General features: G+C 41.6%; 1 protein-coding gene across 1 annotated transcript in view; it reads right to left on the bottom strand.

The window, feature by feature from the left end:
* Positions 1-14,986, bottom strand: part of klhl29 (kelch like family member 29) — a gene marked incomplete at its 3' end in the record, with an annotated part of 210,032 nt that overhangs the window by 38,521 nt on the left and 156,525 nt on the right. The window contains 1 exon segment of the mRNA XM_084000631.1: positions 810-992. Coding sequence (XP_083856757.1) covers positions 810-992 — 183 coding nt within the window.

Here is a 14,986-nt window from a genome sequence, read left to right as displayed (position 1 = left end):
AAGAAAAAGTTTGTGTGGATGGAGAGTTTGGCTGCCCCCTGAGCTTACTCATCTGTTGATTCCAAAGTTTGTCTCCTCTCTGCCTTTCAAAACTGTTTGCAAAGGTCACAGGAAGTGGGTGACGGCCTGGTAGCCTCCCTTTGCTGGATCGTAACCATAACAGAGCAAATATATCCTCAGTAAGAGAGTGTAAATGCCATGTTTGGAAATGTTTGCTTTATTGTGATTTAAGTGGCTTTGCCAAGAGGTCACTTAGGAGATAATCAATGCTTTGCTTTTATAGATGTACAACTCTCACATCATGTATTTTTTTTTTACCTTTTACATGATGAACAAACAAACCACTTACTGTATTGAATGATGGCAAAAGTATATATCCTTAAGGTGCATTAAGCCCACTTGAAGTATTTCTTGAAAAATGTCAACTTCTGTCAAGATTGAGCATTCAACTCAAGTCAAGGTAAAACGTTTTGTTTTATTGTCTCGTTGCAGCGTGATGGCACCATAACAAGATAACTCAATGTTACTGAAATTAGTGCTTTATTTTATTGAGTGTGACTAAATTGACTCAAAGACAAAGTCTCTCACCCCAATCATTTATGAATTTGAACCGACTTTATGCTCATGTTCTTCATTTGGTATTTTTCTTTTAAATGGATACAAGCTGTTTGTTCCTGGATGCGGGAACAGCCTTTCGCTACTGCGGTGTGACAAAGTGACGGCGTCGTGTGTCCTGTGTCTCTGTGCCGCTAAATGACTGCGAGAGGAAAAGCTACAATTGTGCTGCTGCAGCGGGTGATTTAACTCACCTGACAGGTAGATGTTGTCGCCCGCTGAGATGACACTGAAGAACTCGCGGTCGTAGAAGGGCAGGCTGGCCAGCGGGTACCACTTACTGTTCTGCGGGTTGAAACAGGTGACCGCTGTCAGGGAACGCTGGTTCATCCCGATGGCCTGGCGCCCTCCCACCAGAACGATCACCTCGGCTACACCTGGAGGACGGAAGTGGAGGAAAAGGTGGAGGGAGGATTAATAGGATGGAAAAAGCCGGATGTCAGGGTCTCAAATATTTAATTAGGGGCCAAGACTGAATCAAAGCCCCATTGAGATGCCTTGGTGCCACGGCAACTAGCAGGCATAATGTTTTCTGGCATCTTGCTTACTGTGTTTATATATGGCAGCGCTGAAAAGAAAACACCTTTTCAGCCTTTTCATTTTCTGACAAGAACCTTGACGAGCTGCGCGAGAACGCACAATCAGCGCTAGACTGTGTGTTTATAATAGACTTGAGTGTTTATGAAAGACTTATTATAGCACATTATAAGTCTGCGATTTGGTATTCAGAAGGCCTTGGCTGTCCCTGAGTCAATAATCTTGTTGGGAAATGCAAAACAAAATGCAAAACAGAAAAGTTTCCTCTTGGTCACAGGAAACTACTACGATAAATGGCAAAGTATAACTCAATTACTGAGACTGATGTGGCTGCCAGTTATCTGGTCGGTGCCCAGCTCTCTTTATCCTGCCTTCTTTCCCATAACACAAGCTCTGGCCCACACTTTCACTCCCCACACACTCACACACTCACACTCACAGTGAAACCTACACTGTTTGGACAGGGCATAAGAGAATTACAAAATCAATAGGTAAGAATCAATTTGTGTACATTCGTATGTGGAGATGTGTCCTCGTCACGCACGCGTGCTTAGGACCTTGTGTGATTAAGAAGATACTCGAAACACATTAAGCACTCCTCACCCGATCTTTGCTCTCAGACATGCACGCACACACATACGCACACACAGCTTCTGGATAAAGACACCAGTGATCCAAAACACACAAACAGGTTGGCAGGCTGCCACATGCGTGTCTCAGGTCCTCTCAGTCTTCAGCAGCAGGCTCCAGTGAACAGACAAGACGACGAGCCGCCAGACAGAAATGAGCTGTGTGTTTGTAAGCAGCAGGCAGGCGGGTACAGGGGGGCGAGCAGGGGAGGGAGTGAAAGGCGATAGGGAGAGGTTGAGTGTGTGTATGAGAGGAGATGGGGGAGAAAAACAAGGGAATGGGAGAAGAAAGGAAAGAGACACAAGGACAGGTAATATTCATACACTCCAAACTGAGATCAACCCCTGGCTCATCGATTTGGATCGATACCTTTCCACACTCTCCTGGCAGGCACACCCATAGCGGCTGGCTTTTCCCTTTGCCTCTTTCTGTTTAAAAACTATACCCTTATGTATTTTTTTTTCTTAAGCCTCTATTTTTTTTTTCAAAGCTGGTAAAACAGAGCTTTCCCCCTGGAAGAGAAAAAGGGTAAACGAGGAGAAAGATACAAAAACTACAATGGGCTTTACTGAGGCTGAGCAAACAGACAGAACAGTAAGCACTGCCTCAGACATATCGTGGACATACAGCTTAGACTTAGCGGACAGCTTAAAGCGGGCTGGCGCTTTTTCCACGGTGAGATTTTAAGAATATGTTCCTCAGCGTAGGATGGACGGAGAAGAAAGTAAAGGCTCAAGGAGAAATTGTGACAGTGTCACCGCAAAGAGAGGTCTGGTACGAGAGCTAAAAAAAAAAAAAAAAGACAGCCATGACAAAATACGGAAGGCGTACGAGTCGCTGCCCTTCCTGGCAGCACGTGAAAGATGTGCGAACTTGGAGCACCGCTTAAAAAAACAAAGGTTTGAGTTGAACTCGTTCCCATCACTGGCCAGTTTTCACAGCTTCATGGCATCACGCCCCAGACTCGGAGCCACAAACGGCTCTCAAGACCTCCAACAGACCTTGGATATGCTGCTAATAAATGGGAGTGTAGTTTTATAGGACAGTCACAGCTACAGCGGCTGCTCTTTGGAAAAAAAAAAAAAAAGAATTAAGTGAAAACGGGCTCTTTGTCTTCCCTCTCATGAGCATCCAACCATACCTACACACACACGCGCATTAATTATATTGACTTTGTTCCACTATTGTTCTTTCTCATGATTAGTTTGCAGCTATTGCTGTACGTGTTTGTACTCCATTTCTCTTCATCACACACTATTTTTCAACTTTATTGGATTTTAAAAGTTTGACTGTTTTCTCTGTCTTTATGGGATTACATTTTCATCTCTTTTCATCTCCTTCTCTTTCATCCTATTAGCTTCAGTTTCAGTTTGTTGATATTGACTGCCTCAATTAACTTGGCAAAGTTCCCCTGTCTGTGTCTGAGCCAATTTGAGATTTCTCTTTTTCCTGTGTGTACATCAATCAGTGTTCTGCTATTTAACGTTTGGTTTAAAATCTGTACAGGTTCAGGTTGTCCAAGAAGAAATATTACCTTTAACGTCTTATTAAAACATTGTGAAGTCAAGATGTACCAGTGCTAGTTTCCAGATTTTTTTTATTTTTATACAGTATTTCTTGTCCTAAAACGTAAAGAGGACATGATTTGAAGAAACAGATGTAAAAACAACAGTTTCTTTTGTTGTTTTTCCCCCCACACACATTTTCTTCTCCATAAAACCATCTTGAACCCCCACAGTGTCTAATTAGGCCAGCCTAAGCAATTCAACTCTGCTGCAATGTGCCAGATTCTATGCATTCAGGTCTTTATTATCACCTAGTGCACATGTGCAGGGCTATTCTCAGTGCTTTCCACTTGGCCAGACACGTCAGGGAGAGTCCACATCTGGGCGCTGAGGCTGCTGCCCGGCTCTGACCCCCTGAAGCCCTCAACACACTCACGAGCTCGCACAACCCAACGCCGGCCTGTCAGAACGCAACAAAACAAGAGAGCGGCACCGCTGACGGGAGTCACGGCGTCGGATCAGATGGTTGTGTGGGTGTGTGCATGTGTGTGACTTTTCTCAGACAACAAAGCCTCGCAGGGACGGCTGTCAGTCAGTCGCAGGTTTGATGGGAGCCTGGGTAGAGGGATGAAGGGATGAAGGGGATGAAGGGATGGAGGATCGAAGGATGGAGATGAGCGGTTGGGGATGCGGGGATAACCAGGTCTTGACAGCTTGTTTCTTTTTTCCCTGACAGAGTTTATACCCATGACAGTTTGGGGAGAAAATGCCTTCTCTTGATTGTTACTGACCTTTTGTTTTATTTCTGTTATTTTTATAACCTGTCCATACTCAGGAAAAAAAAGACAAATAAAATGATATGTAACCAGATACATGAATGTAAGCTAGAATAACAATTCTTCTACTGAACATGTGGCTATTGCACAGCAACCACTGTTTTTTTTTTTTTTTTTTACACATTGAGATAGTAGAAGTATAATAATTTATTACATCATAAAGACATATGTAACTAAAACAGACACTGGAAATGTCTAGATTATATAAAAACAGGTGGTCACTCAAGACACAAACCTGTTTTTGAAATCCAAGTGATGTTTACTTTCAGTTTGTGCCATTACTCCTACAATTGCTAAGCCTACTTACACATTCAGCAGAGATGGAGCTGCTTTAGCATTCATTTGTAGTCCTGTTTGTGTCCAGCTGATGAATTGAAGTCCATATTAACTTATTAACTCTCCTTTATCTCTGTCTGGACTCCAATAACAAAATATCTATCCCTTAGCAGAAGACTCCAAGACAATGTTCATCAGCGAGGAAGAGTGTGTGTGATAGGCTTGTCCACTTAATTCACTAACAGATTACTAGGAAAATTTGTTAGAGCTGATTGATGGAGAGACGACTAACTCTTGGTTGAACAGTGCAGCAGGTTGTGTACAATGGCAACATCTGGACAGAACCCTAGTATTAAATCCCCCAGAAGGAGGTTTCAGTCATCACAAGCTGTGAATTGTGTGGCAAAAAAAATATGTGCTCGGAGGAACGGATAGGCTTGTGTAAGAGCTGAATCTCAAATTGAAGTTGATGCCCACCCACGGAGCGTGACACGCACGCACTCGCATGCATGCACACCAACGCACGCACACACCCTGGCAGTTTTCTTGCGTGTTGCGTCCACGCAACTCGACTTAAACTAAATGAAACCTATCTGTGACAGGAGCTCGCTGCCCATGTTGTCCCCCATGCTGGACTAAGCTGGATCCACACTGTGGACTTTAACACACATATGCACACACATATGCACACACAGTACACACAGTCACTCCTGAAGAAGAGAGGTTGATGGAAAGATGAGGACAGAACGGAAAGATTGTGTCTTCTCCTCTTCCCTGCTGCCACACTGAGCCTTATCTCACCTTGTTATGTCTCCTTGCTCTCTGCCCCATGCTGCGACCCTGCTTTCCTTATTCCTCTTCTTTTTACCCTGCGGCTAACACCTCCCTCTTTCTTGCTCTCTCTCTCTCTCTTTGTCTACCCAGTGGGAGATTTTGCTCTATCTCTCTCACTTCTCTTTCTCCTCAAGTCTCTCTTTCCCAAATCCCTAGAATCATTGCTCCTTTTCCAAAATACACTATTTCATCTTCCTGTTCTTTCACCTCACGCACCTTCTACTGTACGTGAGTTTTGAGCCATTGTGACCTTACTTTAAGCAGCTATTTTTAGGTACAGCCAAACGGACACTGTGGGCTTGACTTGGGTTTTACCAATGTGGGCTTTACCAATATACACACCATACCACCCTGGAGTTAAACAGAGGAGTTAAAGGAGACATAATCTGCCCCCTTTCCACAAATTCAAATTCAAGTTCCCAGGTGTCTTAAAGACATGTTTGTGACATGCTTTGGTGAAAATACCCCAAGGATCAAACATCACAGCTCTTTTCATCATCTCAAAACAGCCCTGTTCAGCCTGTCCCTTTAAATGCAAATAAACCACTGCTTGCCCCGCCCCGCCCCTTCTACTGGTACCAGGTAGGGCTGGTATTAGCAAATTTGAAAACTAGTTACGGTACATCACCGGAAGGCAACTGAGGGAACAGCTCCTAAAACCACGTGGATTTCAACCTAGGGAGCCTGAACATTACAGATTGTTTTGTCAATTCTCACATTTTGGGGGCCAGAAGGCAAGACAAACACCTAAATATATGTTAAAGAGCCTTCAAAAGGTGATATTTCCATAATACGTCCCCTTTAAAGCTCAGGGATCAATGCCTTGCTAATGCACATGTCGAGAATCATCCTCTCAAGGTCAGATTTTCTGAACATCTGATCTCTTTGATTCAAACTGCTTTACTGTAACATAATGGGCCTCATTCACGAACCGTTCTTAAGAACAAATTTCCTACTTACGTCCTACTTACGAAGTTTTTACGAAGATTGTGGCATTCATGAATGTTTTCTTATCCAGAATTTGTTCTTAACTAAGAACAAAATCTACGAACAGTCAGGAGTATACTTAAGCACTTTTAGGTGCTGAGACTTCTGCAAAAATAACCGATTATAGTGTTTTCTTTTGTTCTGCAGGTGTATGATATTATATGATTTGAATAAGAATTATTTTCTTATCTTTTATGATGTTTTTAATAATCATATATATTAATAATAATAATTGACAAATCATTGCAGTCTCTTAAAAAACATTATAGATACTTAATTCATATCAGTTACTGCTGACACTACTAAATATAGCCTAAATATAAATATAAAAATATAAACTAAATATAAGCTTTTTGTTTGTTTTTTTGTTTCATTCCTGCCGCAGTAGTGCCACTCCACTACTAAAGCTATTTTTATGTTTGGAGTCTGGTGCTCCCTCCCAGATTTTCATTTGAGCATTTCAACTTTCTTTCTCACTTCACCTTCTCTGCTCAGTGCCTGTGGGGTCTGTGTGCACACGGCCCTGCGGTCTCATGCCCTTTTACAGGCATTGATGGGGCGGTTACCTATGCTAATCCTATGTTAATTAGACTCACCTGGCACACGCCCTCAACTTACGAGAAGTTGGCATAAGAACACAGCTGCGAACAATTCTGAGGCTTACAAACGCGTTGATGAATCTGACGTAGGGTTTTCTTAAGGAACCTCTTAAGAACAACTTAAGAAAGAATCTAAGAAGGTTCTTAAGAAGGTATTGATGAATGAGGCCCATTGTAATGTCCAGCTTTGTTAATATTTCATGTCAGTTCATTTTTGACCACAGAAATTACATTTAACAAAACCATCTTACCTTGAGGTCTATTCTATACAGTCTCCCATGATATCCAACAATGGTTTCGAGGTCAAGAATGTACTTTAAAATCAACAACAAGGAGATGTCCATTGAGTAGAAATGGGATCCGCTATCTCCATGACAACTGATCAAACCTCACATGTAGGTGAAAATCACGTGATATCGTGTGAAAGCTCCTGAGCAGCAACTAAACTGACCTTGAGCTGCAATCATCAAGCTGAAACCTACCGCTCCTCACAGAGAATCTGCAGAAGTAGAATTTAAGAGTCACTTAGCTGAGCTGAAATGTTCGCACTAGTTGATGTCAATCTCACCAGTCTAATGTTCGTGTTCCAAGCACATGAGTGGGCGCCTGCAACGTCTTTTATAAAGCCGGGCGGTTACATACTTCTTCTGACAAAGTTTGAACCCTAGTTTGTAGAAGTTCAGTCTCTTTAGTTCAGTATGGAACTTATAGAAGCACTATTATGAGGTTAACAGCTCAGCAGCCACCAATCTGCAACAGGGTTATTGTATCATGACAGCTGCTGTAGCTTTCTGCGTGTTACAGCTTTTAACCACTAAGTAACATACTGTACATCAGAGTTGAGCGGGCTTGTTCCTCTCAGTCATGGCCGAGAGAAGTTCCGGCGCTAAAAGCTGAGAACAGATTCGATCTGTGACCCAGTTCATTCAGTTCAGCAAGAGGAGCTGACATTTCTTCATTATTGAGCTTCGCACTTCTACAGCAAAGTACATGGAATTTACAATATGTTAGCTGTATTTTTTCTTGAGTTGCAGCTCATCTTTCCACAACTGGTATCTAGACCAATTGCGAAAAACCTAAAAAATTGCCTCAGAGATTTAAAGTCCTTCACCAGTTTATTGCCGTACATCTCCATCTTCATGACAAGCACAGACTCAAACAGATACATCTGCAAAGGGCTTTAACTAAATGGAGTGTTTTATGAAAAAGTAATATGTAATTGTTCATATAGTCAGCTTCTGAGGGTTTGAGCTTGTTTTTCATTTGTCTTTTTTTATTATGATTATTATCCTTAAGGAAACTTGGTCGATTTGCAGCCAGACCTTCAACACATAAATCACAGGAATCCAGAGATGACAATTAAAAACAAATATCTAGTCAAGTCAGATGAGGAAACAGTGTGTGTGTGTGTGCTTAAATAAACACGAACACATGCATCACATGTATAAATATGCAGTGCGCTCCAAAAGTCTGAGCCTACACTGATAATCTATAACAGTTTTATATAAACTTTGTAAAAATCTGAGGATTTAGAAACATTTTAAAAGCATAAGCATAAGTAAATTCATAAAATATGAAGAAGAAATATTGAAGATTTAGCTCTATTTCTAGGTCAGCGATGAAATTAAAGCAAAGTTGGGGCATAGACTAATTTAACTCATTTGCACGACAGACTATATTTCCTGGAGTTGTTTCTCTTCCACTGAAAACATGCATTTAAATGACACTCAGTTGAGTATTAGAAGTATTTTTTGTTATTCTCAGTAGACTTTCTCAGCTTCAAATCATGACTGGACAGAAGGTTGGACCTCCAAAACACTTTACAGCAACAGGATCAGTTGCATCAAAAGCACCATCAGGAAGACCAAAAGTGTCAACACCATCAGAAGATCGATACATCGAGCTCGGTTCCTTGAGAGACCGAACTGCAACTTCATCACAGATACAGGATTTGCTAAATAAAGAACATACTGTAAGACTCCAATCAGCACAAGTCTTCTCAGAAGAGGGCTGTTTTGTAGCGGTCTCAGAGGACAAGCAGCAGTTTCTAAGCCACTTCTCAGGGAAAACAAGGGCAAACACTTGGGGTGGGCTAGAAAATACCAGCCTTTCACAGAGACGAGAGTCCTATTTACTGAGATGTGTGTCACTAACACAGTATGACAGAGTATGAATGCAGATGACAGGGGAGAGAAATATAAGTGTATCAAACCAACAATGCAACATGGTGGAGGGGACATTTGTGTTGGTGTTTTCTCTGGACTTTGCATAGAACTGACAAAATGTGAAACACCATGTCTTCAGAGACAGGCTGGATCCTCTGGTTTGTGTCTTTGTGGAGGAGGATCTGCAGACCAAAGAGGTCCTGACTTTCCTCCACAGCTGCTGCTGTCACATGCCAGCCCGAGTGAGTGAGTACACGCTGTCATTAAAGCAAATGGAAGAGAAACCAAATAATAAGATACGCTGAAATCAAATTAAACTGATACTATCATTTGCAGGGGAAGAGGATTACAAGTCAACACAAATGCAAAATGAAAGTCTGTTGCATATTGGTTTCAGACTTTTGGACGCCACTATATATAAGTAAATATACTCCTATTAGTGAGTATCACAGCCACGGTGACACCAGCAGTCTGTCTCTCAGAGCTCAGAGCCATTTATATCTCACTGCTGGTCCATTACCATTTCCTCTTATCTCAGCTGCTTCTCTCCATTCTCTCTTATGCTTTTTTCATTTTCTAATCCCATGATTTCTCTCCCAGGGTGTTAATTTGCTATGGTGAGGATCAGGGGCCAAAGGCTCCCAAGTAATGTCAGGGAAAACGGACGGTGCAATTTGCATTATTTGGAGAATTTGTGTATGTGCATGTGTTGTAGTGTTATTGCACTTTGTTATTTCTCCATTAGGTTGCAATGCATGCATATGTTTGTCTGTTGTATTGAAAGCAAACACTTTATGCAGCCTCAGCCTCATCTTTTGTTTTGTCTTTTTAAGCCACCTTTTTTTTTTAAAGGTTCATTCAGTCAAACTATTGTTTGTTGTATTTGCCCATGGAAAGTTCCAAGATGTTGGTTTCTCAGATTTTCACCTCCGCCCTAAAACAACATGAGTGACTGAATTGGGTTTGTGGTCCTGGCAGTACTGTCAGATGAAACCTAAAGAACTCAGCGGTGTCGTGCCTCTGCAGAAACAGTGTCCCCCTGCACTCAGGATAATCCGCATACCTCCATGTGAAGAGTTTTCTACTCAGTCTCTACTGAAGGAATACAGGAACTGGGACACTGTCACTGGAAAGAGATGTTCCTGTTGAATTTTTTAAATGCAGTGTTCAATGCCGTGAGCAGCACACACTGAATTTCATTCCCTCCCCTCGGTCTTGTATTGGGACAATGACACAAATCTAAGGAACGGATATCTCAAAAATCTTCAAAGGAAACAACAAACAAAACACAACAGTATCTGCATGACAACACACAACCGGAGGAGAGCGAGCAAATGTTTTCTCTTCAAACTTTGCAGAGCTACAATCTCACACAATATGATTTGATGGACTCAGGCCCACATACACACACACACACACTACACACACACTGAACAACTAAATCTGCGCCATCAGCGAATGCAACGATAAAGCTCTAACCGGGTTCAGTCTGTCTGCTGAATATTGGATGAGAGAGAAGCAGCTTTCCAGCCTCGCAGCAGGTACAGCGGGTCAAAGTGCCAGATGTGGTGTATGAGCGATGCTGATGTTGATCCATGTTCCTGTAAATGCTGCTCGCTTTGGGTCTGAGCATGAACTGCGCCTCTCGGAGCAAAAGCGGTCGAGTTTTTTTTCCTGGCAGCAGCCGAAGCGATCGTTCACCTGTCTCACCTTCCCTTTCTCCCTCCCTCCTCGGTTCGCTCGGCCCGACAGTAGCGACTAGTCAAAAGGTCAAGCGCATGGGACCTTAATTTTGGCCGCTGCCCCTGCAGATATTCAGACCAAAGGTTATCTAATCTGGATTTACTGCCTCCATGTTACATTTATGAGACGAGATAGATGTGTTTGCTGGAGATTTCACTGATAAGCCACAGGAATATCAGGAACTCATACACCAATTCTCTGGCGAATTCTCTCTCTCTCTCTCTCCTGTTTGCTCGCTCTGTTTCTTTTCTGCTTCCTTCTCTCCCTCAAATACAATCTCGGGCTCCAGAAATAAAATCGGAAGAGGATCCGCTGAAGGGCACTCTTCACATTGGAGCGATTAAGACGTTTCTGGCACATTCGTCTGCATCCCGCTTTTTCCAGTTTGAGAGGTGAAACAGAGTAATATCACGCTGCATTGGCTCTACAAGACAAACCAGGCTGAATAATTACACAGAACAGGACAATAATCAACAAAGTCCTGACATAACAAAGGCAAAGCTTATAATTGTCCCTCCAAACTGCTGACAGCTTCCCGTGTTGTATCGCCTCGCTTAATGGTTAGCGTTGAGGCTGTGCAGCCGGAGAGACAGATGACAAATAAATTCAATTATTGCATGAAGAAGAGCCGGTGTCGGTGCGGGTACGAGTACCAGCAGAGGAAGCGTTGACGCGATCGGCAAACAGTGTTAATCGGACCGGAGCCAGAAGTAGTAGGTGGCAGACTTGAGAGGGAAGTCATCAGATGATCTTTTATGCTCTCCTTACAAGGTGTGAATCTTGTTCTCCTTTTCTTTTGCAGTGCGCTATGGCCGCTCTCCAAGGAGCTGCTGGCCGGTGGAGGTGTGAATGAGTAGACGAATGTCGCGCCCACAGGCTTTTCGGACCCCACAGAAAAGCCTGGTTTTATTATCCCAAAGCGTGGATGCGAGCCAAGCTATTGTGCAGGCTGATTTAATGAAATCCAGCCATTTTAGACCGCACTGTGTTTTTATTTGGCCTGCCTTATACGCTGAAGGAATGTAAAATGGTCAATAATGTTTGATATCAACATTTCCAGTAATTTTAGGGAGCAGCGTAAAATCCTGCTGGAACATACGGTGAGGTTCTGATCTTTTGGGAAAAAAAAAAATCTTGTTCAAGGGAGCTTTAAACTGAGTAATCGTTAACTACAAACACCAAGTCATGTATGAGGAATGATTAAATAGATAAAATGCTTGTTCAGTTCAGAACCTGCATGCATATTCAAATTCTTAATTCAGCAGCTCTTGATGTTGCTGCTGTGCAGTTGTTACTGTAGTTGTTATCGTTTCCGCTTGATTACAGATGATAAAGTGGACGGAGAGAAAGACCGAGGAAGAGTGAGTGAGCTACTGCTGGAGGATTCCCTCCCACAGTGTATGTACTTAAAGGTTTAACAATGGTGTTTATGTGTTTGTGAGTATGTGTGTGTGTGTGTTAGTGTGTATGTGTGAGAGCGGGACAGAGAAACAGTGTGAGCCGAGCTGGACCCCTGCGTCTCCTAGTCATTACAGCTCATTTGTCTGAGTGCTATTCCACTTGGCTGGGTTGAGTTAACAGTTTGCCCCAGCGCTCTCCACCCTCCTCTGAGCCCAGCACAGCGACACAAGTACAGAGAGGGAAATAGGAACATAATGTATGGCTTTGTCTGAGTGGCTACACACACACACACACACACACACACTTACACACACTTACACACATCATGTATACAGTACAAAAAGAAAACTTTTCTTCTCACTCCATAAGACATAAACACCCGTGCGGATGCTGAAATCATCCAAATCAGAATGAATCTTAAGACAAAAAAAAAAGGGTTTGTGAGTCAACTCTCAGCACCAGCGGCTGTTTAATCCTCCTGATCCCCTGCAAAGTCTAATGACAGCTAATCAGATGCACATCCACACTCTAATTAACCAATTAGCAGCTAATGGATACACATACACCATGCAAAAACGCCGTGGATTCATAATGAGATACTCATAGTTTTCGCTTTACCCAAGACTCTTTTCTGGCTAAATGAGAAAGGCAGGAGGCTTTAACAAAAGACATCGGCTTTATCTCCCCCTGAGTTTTCTTCTGTGTTGTTGCAGCAGGAAACTCAGACACTGTACAGTAACAAAGACAAAGCAGGAAAATAAGATGGCTTAACATTCAAATTAGCGCACACATTATGTAAAAAAAAAAAAAACAGGAAAAAAAAATATATAATAATGCCATCTGTGCACACTCAGAAACTCAGACACACCAACCAATTCTTTAGATTTAAAGTTGCGTCCGTGTTTGAAGATCACAAGCAGCCATTTTCTCTGCTGAATATCTTTTGGCCCTTTTAATTAGCAAGTAATAAAATTAATGGGCAGAGCATCCACGCAATAAAATGTTCCAAAATGTAAAACACATGCAGAGTGAGACTCAGGACGGGCTCATTTTTAGTCAGAGAGGTTCACAAATGAACTTAATGTCGTGGTTATTCAGACTTAACTGAATATTTCCTTGTTGTAATAAATCAATTTGTTCAAATGTTGTCACACATACAGTGGTCTAGAAATCTGAGACCACTTACTTTTTTAATATTCCGTTAAGTAGTTCCATGAAGGACACAGGAACACACACACACAGAAATAATACACTGTTGCCCATAAAGTTGGAATCATTTTGTTTTCAGACACATTACTCTTTAGGTAAATTGTGATTTCATTTTCATAGTGATGTGTTTGTAAGTTGACTGATCAATAAAGTTTTGAGAAGATAATACACTTATAAACCACATTGTTACAATCATTTCATGAAGAGAGGTAAAAAAAAAAAAAAGTTTATTCCAACTTTATGGGCAACGGTGTACGAGGACTCGCCAGGAGGGACTGATGTATAACTTAACCATCAATAAAAACTCTGCAATTAAGTAAAGAGAGACATTACATCAATGCAGCACAGCAGGATTCTATATAAAGGAAAACCTGGGTAAACAAAACAATTATCTGGTATGCGGACAACATAGGGCTTTTACCTAATGGAGCAACAACAGAGTAAAGCCAGTCTTTTTGTTGGACACAAACACTCATATGCCTTTCCATCTGATAAATATGTTGCAGAATGTGTATTTATAGTTCATTATATTAATGGTTTTCTACGGAATACAACAATTCACCAGGTTTTTACCATCGTAATATAATACTTGAAGCTGTTCGAATCAATTTTTCTTTATTAACGGTGGATAAAATGGCTACTTGTAATGTGAAATGTGTCAATTGTAATAAATAACTAGGAGATATTCATCATCGACTCTACTGCACACTTCCCCTCAGCTTCGAGCCTTTCAGCACCTTTTCAACTAACCGGAGAGGTTTTATGTCTCATAAGTTTTTTTGAACATTTTAAATTTATTCTCACTCTATTATCAGTTAAGTTCCCTTAGCAGCAGGAGGCTGTTGTTACTAGCAACTAGATAGTAACACAGTGAAGCATTTAGCCGCTTTAAACCCCAGATACTTCCCTCAGGAGCTGCTGAGGACAAAACAGAGCTAAAAGGAGAGAGATTATTACAGTACACTAGTATTAGTCATTTGGATAATGACTAATATTGAAGCTTATGGCACTCTGTTGGACGTGTAAATCAGCTGGCACATTGTCCATAGCAACTGTAGGTAATAACATGTTTCTGATGTTGGTATTGTACATGTTGGATGTTAAGTCCAGACAGTTTGAGCACAATTCTTCTCATGTGTAATTCTAATTTGACACTTCATACATTCTCTCCCTGTGGAGTAGAGGTAGATGAAGACATTGATAGAGCTCAGTTGGGTATAAAACTATAGCCAATAGCCAATTAGCTGTGGCTTTGACAAAGGCTGAGGGCTGTTTGAAGGTAGGAAAATCCACCTGCACAAATTAACACAAAACCCAAAAGTATTTCCTAAAATGTTGAACTATTGCTTCAATGGCTGACTGATGAATTATTATTATTTTTCCACTCTCAAAGACTGATACCTCAAGAGTCCAGTGTTGCTTGGTCTCTGCAAATGAATGCTAAGGGAACAGCTGCACCTCTATCATTGACAGATTGAAGTCGAAATGTGAAATGAAGTTAATTAAAAATCTGTAAAGTAAACACAATTTTCAAGTCTAAAAAGTTCAATGCAATTCAACTCATATTTATCACCACTAAAAAGACTGTTGGAGGTGCTCACACACACACACACACACACTCTGTATAATACACCCACATATGCACGCGA

Source organism: Trachurus trachurus (genome assembly GCF_905171665.1).
Source record: "Trachurus trachurus genome assembly, chromosome: 24".
NCBI classification, from domain to species: domain Eukaryota; kingdom Metazoa; phylum Chordata; class Actinopteri; order Carangiformes; family Carangidae; genus Trachurus; species Trachurus trachurus.
The sequence above is the reverse complement of the archived record's forward strand: the minus strand, read 5'-3'. Positions and strand labels throughout refer to the sequence as shown.